The sequence below is a fragment of the Condylura cristata genome, unplaced genomic scaffold (assembly GCF_000260355.1).
Source record: "Condylura cristata isolate star-nosed mole 26May11 unplaced genomic scaffold, ConCri1.0 scaffold00036, whole genome shotgun sequence".
NCBI lineage: Eukaryota > Metazoa > Chordata > Mammalia > Eulipotyphla > Talpidae > Condylura > Condylura cristata.
In genome coordinates, this window is record NW_004567137.1 from 9129198 (window position 1) to 9143185 (window position 13988).

The 13988-nt window shown below is 37.2% G+C and overlaps 1 protein-coding gene and 1 pseudogene across 2 annotated transcripts in view; both read right to left on the reverse strand.

Moving 5' to 3' along the window:
• Window positions 1–3268: 3268 nt before the first annotated feature.
• Window positions 3269–5574, reverse strand: LOC101629114 (annotated as a pseudogene).
• Window positions 5575–11485: 5911 nt separating this feature from the next.
• The window catches only part of PIK3C2G (phosphatidylinositol-4-phosphate 3-kinase, catalytic subunit type 2 gamma), a 268466-nt gene continuing 265963 nt past the window's right edge, over window positions 11486–13988 (reverse strand). For both annotated transcript variants that reach the window (XM_004693237.2, XM_012732811.1), the window contains one exon: window positions 11486–11800. In XM_004693237.2, the coding sequence (XP_004693294.2) occupies window positions 11648–11800 (153 nt within the window). In that variant the 3' untranslated portion in view covers window positions 11486–11647. The remainder of the gene's footprint in view (window positions 11801–13988) is intronic.

Sequence of the window (13988 nt, forward strand, 5' to 3'; positions counted from 1 at the left end):
AGATGATAGTAGTTTCCTGATGTATTTTGGTGCTCCATCATTTGTTGCATATATGTTGATGATTGTTATGTCTTCTTGTTGTATGATCCCCTTAGTCATAATGTAGTGGTCTTCTGTGTCTCTTTTAACCTTTTTTAGTTTGAAGTCTATTTCATCTGATAAAAGTATAGCTGTTCCTGCCTTCTTTTTAGTCCATTTGCTTATAGAGCTGTTTTCCATTCTTTTATTTTCAATCTGTTTTTATCTTTTGCAGTTAGATGTGTTTTCTGCAGATAGCAGAACATTGGGTTCTGTTCTTTAATCCATCCTGCAATTCTGTGTCTTTTTATTGATGAGTTTAAGCCATTTACATTTAGAGATAATATTGATATACTGGCACCTACATTTGCTATTTTGGTCCTTTTGTATTTTTATTCCTTGTTTTGAACTGTTTTTTTTTTTTCATTCTTCTGTTGGATTTGGTTTGAGGGCTTCTTGTAGTATATTTTGGAGTGGTGCTTTAGAAAAAATTGCAGAGTTTCTGTTTGTCTGAAAATGTCCTTATTCTTTCTTCATAGAGGAAGGAGAGCTTCACAGGATAGAGTGTTCTTGGTTGGCATTTAATGCTTTGGAGTTTGTTGAGTATGTCCCTCCAGTCTCTTCTTGCCTGTAGTGTTTCTTCGGAGAAGTCTGATGTCTGCCTGATTGGTTTCCCATTATAGGTTGTTTGTTCCTTCCCTCTTGTCATTCTCATTATCTTTTCCTTGTCTAGTTTTCTTGGTAGTTTTACTATGATGTGTCTTGCTGTATTTCTCCTGTCATCATGGTAGTTTGGTGGTGGTCTTGTTTCTTGAATATCTACATTCATCTCCTTCATATAAGGAAGTCTCTTCTATTATCTCTGTGAATATTTTCTCAATTCCTTGGCCTTTCTATTCATCTTCTGGGATACCTATAACTCTGATATTTTCTTCCCTAATGGTGTCCAATAGGTCTTGAAGTGTTTCTTCACTCTTTTTCCTTTTTATTTCTCCTTTTTCTGTTTTAATTCTCTTTATTTCTGCATCTTCAAGGGAGCTGATTCGTTCTTCCATTTCATCTATTCTGTTTTCATTGCTTTCCCCAGCATTATTTATCTCCTCTAGTGGCCTTTTCATCTCCTGCATTTCTTCTATTTCTTTTTTTAATTTCTATTTTTTTAATTTCATTTTCTTTCTTCAGTTCTTTGATTGCTTGTCTCATATCATTTTTTCTTTTTCATTTCTTTCATTCATTTCCTTTTTTGCATTCTTCAACTCCTTGATGGCTTGCCTTATTTCATTCATTTTTTTCCTTCTCTTCTTTTTGTTTGTTTATCATGATGATTCTGAATTCTCTATCTGGTAGGCTGAGCAGTTCTTCTATTACTTTGGTGGTTCTGCTGACTGATCTTTTTCTGGTGAATTTTCCCCCTGTGGACTTGCATGAATATTTGTTTGTCTTCTTTTTCCTGCCATGTATTTTCTAATATTTTCTATTTGTTGAGACATGGTGTTGCTATTATTGACTAGCATTCTTTCTGGATGTTCTTTCTGGGATGGCAGAAGGACTTCCAGACACTTCAGTTGTGGAGGGTATTCAGAGCCTTGTTTTGTTTCGGTATCTCCTATTTTTCTAGCCCCTACTGTGTGGAATTATGTCTGTCATCTCTGCCAGTAACACTCAGGGGTCTCTTGTGGTGTTCAGCTTCTTTCTTCTGGTAACTCGTTGAGTCCTTGTCTTTGGAAGGTGCCTGTTGATCTTTGTAGCCTTCTGATGTCCTGGGTTACCGCTATGCTTGGATACAGCCGTGGGGTGTGGGGTGCATTAGAAGTGTTGCAGCTGGGCCTGTGGTTGAGCCAGTCACTGGTTTTGTTTATTTTCTGAGCACTGTGAGCCTTGCAAGGCAGTGCCTTACTGGCTCACACTTCTTCAGGCCACTGCTGTTCAGTAACACCTTGAGTCCTAATTTTGTATGCCCCCCCCCCCAGTTGTGCAGGCTGTCAGTCCTCCCTCAAGGTCTCCAGGACTCTTTGTGCCCACTCAAAGCAGTCTCTCCTTACCACTTAGCGGAGAGTTAATGGGCCTGTTTTTTTTTTTTTAATTATTTTAAATAATATGATAGTTTATTTTTACATCATTTTGTACATTTTTTTTTTCCATCTCAATTGTAATCCCTGTGGGTTTCCCATCACCACATCACCAGTGTGAAATGGGCCTGTTTTTAATTCAGTCTAACCATTTTTTTCCCCCTTTTATCTCAGGGGCTTTGTGAACTTGTTGGCCCCACCTTAGTGACTAATGCTGGAAACAAGCCTCTAGGCCTTTTCTGTGGGGGTGTATGAGAGGGTTGCAACCCTTGCAGCTGCCCCAGTCACCAGATCACCAGATTTTCCTCCTCATCTCCTGGGGTCTATGTGCCCACTTGCACAGTCTTTTCCCACAGCAGGAAGCCTCTGCCTACAGCACTAGAGCCTGGGTGCTCCCCCGATGGGAATTGCAGGGTTCTGCTTATCCTGTCTGTGGCACTTCTGGATAGGAGTTCCCTTATTGGAACTCCCCAATCGCTGGTTCTCCCTCTGTTATCTTCCTTCTAGTGAGTCCAGGGTGTTCTTATTTCAGTTGAAACTCGTAGCATGTAAGTCTATAGTCCATTTTTTTATATTCCCATGCGAGCTTGGGAGCTGAGTAGTCTCAGTGTCTTTACTCTGCCACCGTGTTACCCGTTCCTGAGCTGATCTGTCAGAGGCTTTGCCCAGCACCCAGGTCTGCAGTCTTTTCTCAGCTTGGGCTCCACTCACCGAGCTGAGCCGTCCCCCTTCACCTCCAGGGCTTTAGTGAGAGGCAAAGTCGCTCCTGCAGCCAGCAAAATTCCAGGTGCCTGAGCACTCCTGGGAGGGATTTCTCTTATCGGAACTCCCAAATCTCCGATTCTCCTTCAGTTATTTATTTATTTATTTTTTGAAACATCGAGCACAGCCAAGGAAAAAATGCGGTGGCCATTTCAGAGTAAAAACCTGTTTCCAACAAGGCATTCAGTATTAGGTTTAACACACTACTGAAGCATACAGTTTAAGTTCCTGCAGCAGATGCCCCAGGTCACTAAGAGGTTTCCAAATCAATAGGTCAAGCCCTGCTTCTCTGTTAAGACTGGAAAGACAAGAAACAGACCTGGCAGTGCATCCATGTTGCAGGATGACTACAAAGGCAAGGAACAGTGCCACATTTTTTTTTTTTAACTCCAGTTCACTCCCCGTTTCAAGGATGCATCTCAGCAGGAGCTCTGAAATCTCTCCATGTTGTGCCTGCAGGCACAACTTCTACTCAGGACAGTGACATCACAGGACGTGGTCATCAGGTGGTAGATGTAGGAAGGTGCGTTCCCACCAATGTTGGAGATAAACAGGGTAATGAGCTCTGGGGGAACATAGCCAAACACAGGGCAGTCGACGCTGACCTTCTCCAGAGTGTCCCCTTCTGTGAAAGGCAGGACTTCCTCTGGAGCCACAAACTTGTGAAATGAATCTCTTCTTTGGGGAACTAAGGGAAGAGCTTGAACATTGGGGCACAGATGATGGGTGGAGTAGAATGGTGTTTTGCTGGCAGGGCTAGAGTGTGAGTTCCTGTCACAGCTCTCAGGGCACCATTGGCCAGAATGGTCTTTGTGCCAATGATTACCTTGTTGACTCTTAACATAACAGCAAACATGGCAGCAGCATCATGACAGTTGTCTCAATGCCTGCTTTGGACATATTGACTGACGTTTCGTGGCCCTGGCAGAAAGCTGCACACACTGCCACAGTGACGTGGAATTTCCTCTTGTGGGCAGCCTCTTTGAGGAAGGCCTCCACTGTGTGGGGTCATGATCACTTCATTAGAGTGGATGTGCTCCAGAGCGTGGGCGGCAATGTTCTCCGTTGTCCCATTTCCACCAGCAGCTCATTAATTGCCTCGATGTTGTTAGACTGCAGTGAGTCTAGAGTGTTCTCCTTTTAGTGAGTCCAGGGTGTTCTCATTTGGGTTGAAACTCATAGTATATAAGCCTGTACTCCATTTTCAGTCCTAAATTCCTGCAGGAGCCTGGACACAGTGATCTCGGCATCTTTACTCTGCTGCCATTTGCCGTCTCTCTCAGGTGTCTATTTTTAAAGCTGCCTATGTTGTTTTGCTTTGGCTGAATGAGCTAAGACAACATCTTTAAGAATCTCACTTGAAATGAATTAGGATTTTAAAATGAAGACAATAAATAATTCATTGTAAAGACTAAGTGAAATAATGTATGTGAACTGTGTTAGCAATATAAGGATCCAAACAAATAGCCAGAAGGATGATTGAAAGGGGACAGAGAGCAGTGGTTAAGAAAATAGCTCTGGTACTTGCTTGTCAGAGTTCTTCTCCTGATTCCACTGGCAGTGAAGTCCTGGACAAGTTACTTGACTGTTCTTTTTTTTTCTTTTCAGTGTTATTTTATTTTTAAAGAACTGGGGTACAGGCCAGAGATGCAGAGGGTGAGAGGATTCACCAGAGACAGAGTAGGGAGCAGAACAGGCAGATCTACGAAGTACACTGCTGAGGGGAGCAGTGGGCAGGTCAGGAGAGGTCTGCCTCGCCATGTCGATCTCCTCCCAGGCAGGCGGGGATCAAACTCATGTGGAACTGGCTTAAGCTTCTTTGTGCTGTGCTTTAACCTGCTGCGCCACCAGGTAGGGCCCTTCAGTGTTTTTAAATGAATCAAAGGGAGCCCTCTGTGGTAGTACAAGGAGTTAAAGCGCAGCACTATGAGGCTATGGGCAGCCACTGCAGCAGGAGTTTGACCCTCATGGGGCAGCAGACCTCTCCTGACCTGCCCGCTGCTCCCCTCAGCAGTATATTTCAGTCCATCTGCCATTTCTGCTCCCTACTCTGTTTTTGGTGAATCCTCTTACCCTCCACACCTCTGGCCTGTACCCCAGTTCTTGCATGCATAAATAAATCTTTTAAAAAATGAATCAAAGGGAATTAGGAAAATTAGACTAATCGCTGTTTTAAAGATTAACAGATGAATTTGTTGTAAATAATTTGTGGAAATTGAGTGCCATTTAAATTTAGCTACTGCCATTATTATTTAGGGATTTTTTGTTTGTTTTAGCTTTTTTTTTCAATGAGAAGACATTTTCAATGAGAAAATTCCTGTCACCTGGAACTTCTTTCCTTGATTTTTTTGTTCTGCCCACATTTATAATTGAAAAATGAAAAGGATCAATTGTTTTTGGCTTGTTTGAGATCCTTCTGCACACATGCATCTTGATTAGTGAGAAGCTGTTTATTAGAGGGGGACAGACCTGTAATGTGTGTTAGCAGGCATGTATGCCTGCCTTTTCAATAATTGTAGATTTGGGTTTGACTACCCAGGTGATAAATGACATTTTTGTGGGCACATGGTGTGTTGGCCTGAAATAAGTCTACACTATACAAGGGAGATGAATTGTGCAAAGATCCTGGTTTCCTCCAGGATATGGGTCCTACCTTCACTGTGTGAGAGGTGATTTTCCAATAGTTCATGTCTCCTTGTAGAAAGGAAAGGTTTATATGCTGCATTCTGGCTCTTCAGTGGGGGAAGATGGCGGACATGTTAATGTTGTTCTCGACTGTCTCATCTGAGTAATTTTGATATGATATGTACTTAGGTTGGTTTCTACCTGGTTTCCAATAGATGAGTACTGCTTTCCTTTCAAAAATGTTCTTTGTTTGAATCACCACAATAGGAGTTTAGTAAACTGATGTATTTGTAAAATGACAAACTTGTATCCTTAGTTTCTCCAACTTTCCAAGGAGTTATTATCAATACGTTATTTCCTGCTTACAATATATCTATTGTATAGAATTCAATGTGTGTTTCTTTTCAAGAAACAAGGTCTTTAATGTGATCTAGTACCAAGAATATTATTGAAGTTATGGCTGGATTTTACAATTTTTCTTTTAAAATCCATTATTCACTGGTCCCTTAGAAACATAAAGAAGTTAGGGTAATACAGATGTGAAGGGGGAAGGAAGTTTCTGATAGCTAACAATTTGAAAATTTTTAAGGCATATTTATCAGTAGTAGACTTTAAGTAGATATTAATGCTAGCCCTGTCAGGAACATGAGTATATGAGGTACTGCTATCTGAAAGCAAACTTTGGGTAAAAATCTTTTCCCATCTCTTCTAGTCTTTACTACTTCTCTGTGTCTTTATTTTTAACAGTTTGATTATATATCTGCCAGACTGTATAATCAGTTAGTCTACTCTTTGTCCAACTGTTTTTACTTATCATCAGAAGCTTTACACTCATCTTCCATTATTTACCTCTAAAACTTTACTAGGTTTTCTTAACCTCTTAAATTTACCCTGTTGAAGATTTTAAAGGAAGTTTCCTTTTTTATTTATTTATTTATTTATTTATTTTTTTAAAGATTTATTTATTTGTACATACAGAACTGGGGTACAGGCCAGAGACTCAGGGGTGGTGAGAGGCTTCACCAGAGAACAGAGTGGGGAGCAGAACAGTCAGATCGACGAAGTACACTGCTGAGGGGAGCAGCGGGTGGGTCAGGAGAGGTCTGCCGCGCCATGTGGTCACCTCCGGGGCAGGCGGGAATCGAACTCATGCGGAAGTGGCTTTAGCTTCTCAGTGCAGTGCTTTAACCCGCTGAGCCACCAGGGAGGGCCTCCTTTTTTATTTTAACAAAATTGCTGTTTAAAAAAGATCTTTGCTTCTAAGTATCTCTAGGATGTCATATTTGCTTTCCAAGGTGTTTCCTCTTTTTTTCTGATTTTTATTTTATTATTATTTTTTAGGGCATGTCTTCCTTTCTGTACTGGTTACAACTGAAATGTATTAAATATTTCTATTACCTTCTTCAGGAGAAGTTGGACATGAGCATATTATATTTTCTTTCTGAATTTGCAGTTATTTTCCTGACTCTTAGTTTGTATCTCATCTTCCTTGCCTGTGTTTATTTCTTTTCAATATCTATCTCAGTATAACTACTCAGCTTAGCATTTTCGATTTTATTTTCCTTCTTCTACTACTACTTCTGTTCTGTTAGTAAAAAAGAAAAAAAAAGGTATATTTTCAAGTTACTCCAATTCTTTCTTGATTCCTAAGGTAAGTCAGTCCCTTAGAGTCAGATCACAGATATTGACCTTTAAATTGCTTTATTAATGTTGAGGATTTTCAATAATTTCAGTCAGTTATTTTTCAATTTCAACCTAAGAAAAGGGCATATTTTCCTTATATAAAAAGTCTCCATTCCTTTTGACTTACATATCAGTAAAATCCACTTCCTTTGATTGAAGCCATAGTTTGAATCTCTGGACAATACTCATCATAGTTTCTTTAATTATCAAAAAGAGTCTACTTGAGATTGTGTTGTTGAGGGGAATAAATCTGTGGAACTGCAAACATAAGCTCAAGTCTGGTCTCATCTCCCATACTCTTTTGGTCCAAAGTTACTTGAAAATAGTGTACATGCACACACACACACACATACAAACATAATTTGGAGAAGCTGGTGTAGTATGTAGGCATACTTGTGTGGAGCTAGAATTTTAAGCTACAACTTCACTAGAGTTTGTAGCCCATTTTAAATTTAGCTGCTGTTCAAATTTCTGCCCTGTGAGCTTGAGATCTGGCTGAGAAATTCATGAAAGGAACAACCAGTGTTCTTTTATGACCTAATATTTCAAAAGCTTATTTAGAAAATGGAAGGCATGCCTTTTCTTATTGTCTGTCTTGTTCCAAGGACCAAATCTCTTGTGGCCTGTACTCATTAAGGCCTAAAGCTTAATGTTACTTCCTTTTAATGATAAAAGCTAGTCATTTTAGTACAATATAGCCCATTACAAGCTACTAAGGTTAATAAATCCACATGACTATGCTACCAAGGCCTAAAGTCTAAGTGGTGTTTCTGGACCCATTTAAGCTGTGTGTTAATGTTGGCCTCAATATTCTTTCTGAAGAAGCAGCTTTAGTTAAACGTAAGCAGTTTAAATAAAATGGAGTGAAAGGATATAAAATCCTGTGGTAGGAAATAAAATATATCTTAATTTGGAACTATTGTCTTACAATATAACATTGAATAATTACCTTAGTTACAAGAATTTTTCTCGTGTACTGTCATGTTCTAACTTTTTAGTCCAGACAGTATGGAAATAGTGGTACCCCTCAACAACACATTTCCTCAGGTAATCAGATCCTAATTTTGGCTGATATTTTCCTGTGGAGGTCTCTGCTACTGTAACAACTTAATTGTATCATACTGGTGGCCAATTTATATCTGTGATCTGTTGTTTCTCTGAGTTGTGCTTTTTGGGATGTTTTAGTTTTCTGTGGAAATTTTCAAAAGCTTATGAAGATGAGAATGGCTTTTGAAGGTAGACAGGTATGGAATGACTAGTTTTCCAAATCTTCAATTTCCTCATATTGACTTAACTTAAAATCTGTCTTTCTTGCTGACTTTTTCTTTCTCCCTCTTTACACACACACACACATACATATTTCATTTGAAATTTCATCTCAATGGAAGGATTATTTTTCTATGAGATATTTGATTGTCATTATTGTCTCCTCATTAGATTTTCTTGTAGGGACCAAAATAAAATACAGATATAAAAATGCTAAGGGAGCATTAATATAACATATGAGTGGGAATTAAGATTGTGGACCTTGTTTTTCTTATTCACTGGTGTGTTAGTCAATTATTGATTTGGGCATTAATTCACAAATGCTTAAGCATCAACTATGAGCCAGGTATTTGTGGGCCTGGAATAAGAAAATGAGTAAAGGCCCATTATATTGTTTTGTTAAGACTGCTGTTTAAAAAACAGAAATTTTCCATCTCACAATTTTGTAAACTAAAATCTAAAATCAAGAAGTTGGCAGTTCAGAAGAGGTTGGTTAATTCTGGCAATCTGTTCTATGTCTCTCTCCTAATGATCTTTGTCATTCCTTGGTTTGACATGTATCACTCAATCTCTACCTTCATGTTCAAATGGTATTTTCTCTGCATTTGGATGTGTCCACATTTTCCATTTTTCTAAGGGTACTAGTTTCATTGGTTTAGGGGTTCACTCTATTCCAGTGTGACCTAATTTTAACAGATTGTGCTTCAAGTGACCCTATTTCTAAATGATACAATATTCTTAGACTACTAAGATTGTGACTTGAGTCTGTAAATTGGGGGTGAGGCATGATTCAGTCCATAACACATTTATAAATTTACTTCTACCTAAATTTAAAAGTTATAAGTAAAGCCAACAAATTGTTAAATGAATTTTGTCCTGTTGTGACAAAAATGTCTTCATATACAACTGAAATGATAGATTTTAATTTAGGATTCTTAGCTCATGAGATTAGATGAGATGATTAGGGAGCAAAGTTTTATAGAGACGAGCTGTGGGACACTCTAGTGTAGAGGTTGTGGATACTGGATTCATCTGCACAAAAGACTGAAAAGAAGAGACTAGTATCAGTGAAGAAAAGAACAAGAGGGTGTGAGTTCCTGAAGGTTAAGTGAAGGACGCACATTGAGGAAGGTGTTATTATTGATTATGCAGCGTACTTCTCATTGGTAGGATATGTTGGGCTGGAAAGGGATGTTTTGACTTAGGTATGTGGAGATTAATTAGAAACTTGACAAAGGCAGCTTGTTTGGAGTATTGGGGAACTACCACATCCTTAGAATGTACCTTAGGGAAAATATAGAAAGATGGTATGAAAAAAAAAAAAAACAGAGACATTTTGAAAACATTTTGAAGAGTTTTGCTTTAAAGAGTAGTAGGATAGTGGACAATAATTTTGAAAGAGAAATGGAGAGCTGGGAAGTTTTATGTTTGCAAATAGAGGTCATAACATACTATAACCACAGAGCATCATAGTTTAAGGCTGAAGAAAATTATCCCATAAAGAGGAATGAAAGAATACTTCTCAATTAAGGGAATTCCAGTAATGTTTGTGAGAAGAACAAGGAGGATGAGAACAAATATACAAATTTAAGAGATTAGTGTTGGGGAGGAAATGAGCAGTTTCTGGTAATAAGTAACCAGGTAGAGTGTTACTGCTAGGTGAGGGGCGCAGTTTTGTGGTATGGGGCAGTTTTCTTTTGAATGATTTTTTTTAAAGTTTTATTTATGCAGACAGAACTGTGGTATAGGCCAGAGGTGTAGGGGTGGCAAGAGGATTCACCAGAAACAGAGTGGGGAGCAGAACAGGCAGTTTGACAAAGTACACTGCTGAGGGGAGCAGTGGGTGAGACAGGACCGATGACCCGTGGGGTCACCTCTGGGGTGGGGATCGAAGTCCCATTGAAGCTGCCATGGCCTGGCTTAGCTTTGCAGAGCGGTGCTCCAACCTGCTGCGCCACCAGGGAAGGCCCCTGATTTTAATTTTTAAGTGAAATATGAAGAAAAGCTTTTAACTTAGAGAAAATTAGAGGAGATGCTGGCATATTAGTGAAGAAAAGGGTGTGTGACCACTGTCTAGTAGAAAGGTAGAATGGACTAGGAACAGAATAATTGCTCAGCAGGATTAATGATTTACCTAACTTGCGTGATCATGTAGTTCATATAGCACCACATCAGATCACAACAGCCACTCATATATTTCCAAAGAATACATACACCAATTTTCACATTTTTTACATGGCTATATAGATGACCATGAAAAATAGTTTGTTTCTTTTCTAATTATATGCAGAAAAATACTGAGTAGAACAAGAGTTTTTCATTTTTTTAAATTAATATAAAGGACAGGAATTTAAAAAATCAGTTTGATTCTCTTTATTAAGATTGCAGCACAGTTCCTGGAGTTGTACCACTATGCATGTACAATTTGTAGGACTGTTTACTCAGGTCGTGATGAATGTGATGGTCAGTTCAGAAGTAAGGTAAATACTTGAAATGTAGAGAAAAAAGGTTTTGATCAAAAGAGAGAGTTTTACAGTTTGAGGAAGTGGAGTTAGAGGATAATGAAGTCTAAAACATGAATATTCCTCTGGGTGGGTGAAATTTCTCTGGATGGGTTAATTCAGTAGTGGTAAATTGGTATAAAAGAGGGTGAAAAACTACAAAGGAGTGTCTTCCAAAAATTGGATTTAATATTTTTAGGTATTTGTTTTGTTTTTCTGATAGAAATTAATATAGCATTCTTCTGGGGCTTACCAATTTCCTCAATAAACAGAATTATAAATGGTAATATAGGTGTTATATTTAATTAAATTTTAAAAATGTTCCATATATAATTGGTGAGATTTATTTATTTGCTTGTCTTGGAAGATACAATTTTAGGTATTGCTTTTAACTGCAGAATGAAACAATGTGACAACGAAAATAATGAAAACACAAGATGAAGTATGCTTGATTTAAAAGATTAAAATTAAATACCCCTTTTGTTATGTTACATATTGAATTTTAAATAATCAGTACTTTATGGATAAAAGATTCAAAGAAAACAATGAAACACAGGTAGAGAACAATTAACTATGAATGATTGATTCTGATTTCCTTTTCTTGTTTCTTTAGTATACTGTTATCTTTAACAAAAAAAGGTCCTGCTCATGTGACAGGGAAGCCCAGAGTGGAAAAAAAAAATACAAGTATTTAATGAATAATGTATATGTTCATAGCAATGGTCAAATTATACTGTTTCCTAGAGGATACCATTTTTCTTCATTGAGCAATACACTGCAGAGTTGGATGTTAATTGCTCCCACAAATGTAGATTTGCTTTTTACAATTATCATTAAGACATGTCCTTGGAGCTCTGTGACTGCATCATATACCACCTGAAAAAGGAAGGAAGTAATGAAATAACTTAAAATTATTCTCTTTAAGAATACTGGTTTTAATACAAATTTAATAACAAGTAGTTAACTAATATCTTGTACTTTGTCATGGGTAGGTCATTGTTGCCGAATTTTTGTTCTAATTCTAAAAATCTAAAAGTACTTTAACATAATGAAGTTTAATGACAGACTATTTCACTAAGAAACTTAGATTTTACCCTGGTTGCTTTAATAATTGTTCATCCCAAATTTAATAGATTGTAAATTACTCTCCAGGAAGGCATTAAATGCCCTTCACCTTTTAACTTCCTTGAATTTATTGTTCTATTTGGGAACTAGAACACTGTCTTTCTTTGATAAAAACTAATGAAGAAAGCAGATCAAACTCCAAAATTTCCTTGTGTTAATGCTTGTTTTTTTTCTACATATGAAGAAGTCACTTTGGTTACATTAATTTATTTTAAATTGTTTTTTCTTAATTATTAAAATAATCATTAAATAAAATAATGATGAAACATAAAAAATATATATAAAAAGGGAAAAATTACATTTCTAACTTGGGGGATAAGAATAGCTAACATTTTTATGTTCTCTTGTTTTTTATATATAATCATCTTTTAAGAATCTGAGTCATCATTATATTGTATGTACACTTTTTTGTCTTGTTATATTTCAGTTACTAGGCATACAACTGTTTTCTAAGAAGGGATCTGTTCAGCTGTATTTTATAATATCCAGGAAGTCAAGTCACAGACATTCCCACCAGATGCCTGTAATGGTAGAAACTTTAAAAGTGTAGTACTATCAGGAAATTATTAGGAGTATCCTGTGCTTCTGCAAACTTACTTGCTTTTTATATCCAAGCCACAGGATTAGAAAAAAATGTTTTCTGCATGTGCAAAAGGAAGCAGAAACAACAACTTAAGCCCTTTGAATCAATGGGGAGGCCCTCTAAGTATGACTGAGGTTTCTGTTCTATGCTGACATGTTCATCTACTATTTATGAACACATGTCAGTTGAAATTCCATTTAGGACACTCAAAGGAAATAAAAGGAGATACAAAGAAAGGGAAAATTATACTGTATTTATGGGTTGGAAGAATAAATATTGCTAAAATGGCCATGCTAACTAAAGCAATTTATTCAATGAAATTCCTATCAAAATTCCAATCATATTCTTTAATGAAACAAACAATTCTAAAATTTGTGTGGAACTACAAAAGACTGACTAGCCATGGTAATATTGAAAGGAAACAAGGACATATCATCCTCCATGACACACTACAAAGTGATAATAATCAAAGCAGCTTTGGCATGAAAACAGAAATAGAACAATAGAATAGAACAGAAAATTACAAAAAAAACCCCAGTTAATCTTTGACAAAGGAACAAAGACTACATAGTGAAAAAAGAAAAGCCTCTTCAACAAATGATGTGGGGCTATCTGAACAGCCATATTTAACAACAACAACAACAAAAGAATGAAAATACAACCAAAATTGGAAGTAGATTCTAATTTAACTTCATTGACAAAAATTAAATGAAAGTGGATTAAGACCTGAATCTCCTAATATATAGAGGAGTAATACATAGAGGAGAACACAAGCAAAATCCTCCTAATCAACAACCCTAGAGAGGTATATTTGAAACCTCAGCTCCAATGACAAAGAAATAAAAAACAAAAAACAATTCTTTCCCTGTAAGCTCAGAAAAGGAAATCCTATTAAGAGGAAAACGACAGCCTGCACACTGGGAGAAGATACCTGCACATCATACATCTGATAAGGGATTAGCTTCCAAAATATATGAAGAACTCAACTCCAAATTGACAAAATGGGACAAAAGCTCTGAGCACACTCCTCCAGGAAGAGATACACATGAGCCATATGCATCTGTTCAATGTCATTGTTACGGAAAAGCAAATCAAAACCACAGATACATCACTTTACCTTTTTGAGAATAGTCTATGTCAAAAAGATGGATGCAAGTTTTGGTAAGGAAATGAAGAAAAAGGAACACTCATTCCCTTTTGTAGGGAATGTAAATTTGTATAACATCTATGAAAAGAAGGAATTCCGTAAAAAAAAAAAAAAGAAAGCTTCTACTCTACAATAGCCAAGGCATGGAATACATCTAAAGTCTTACTATATGTATACTGAGTGGACTATTACTCAGCTATTTAAAAAAG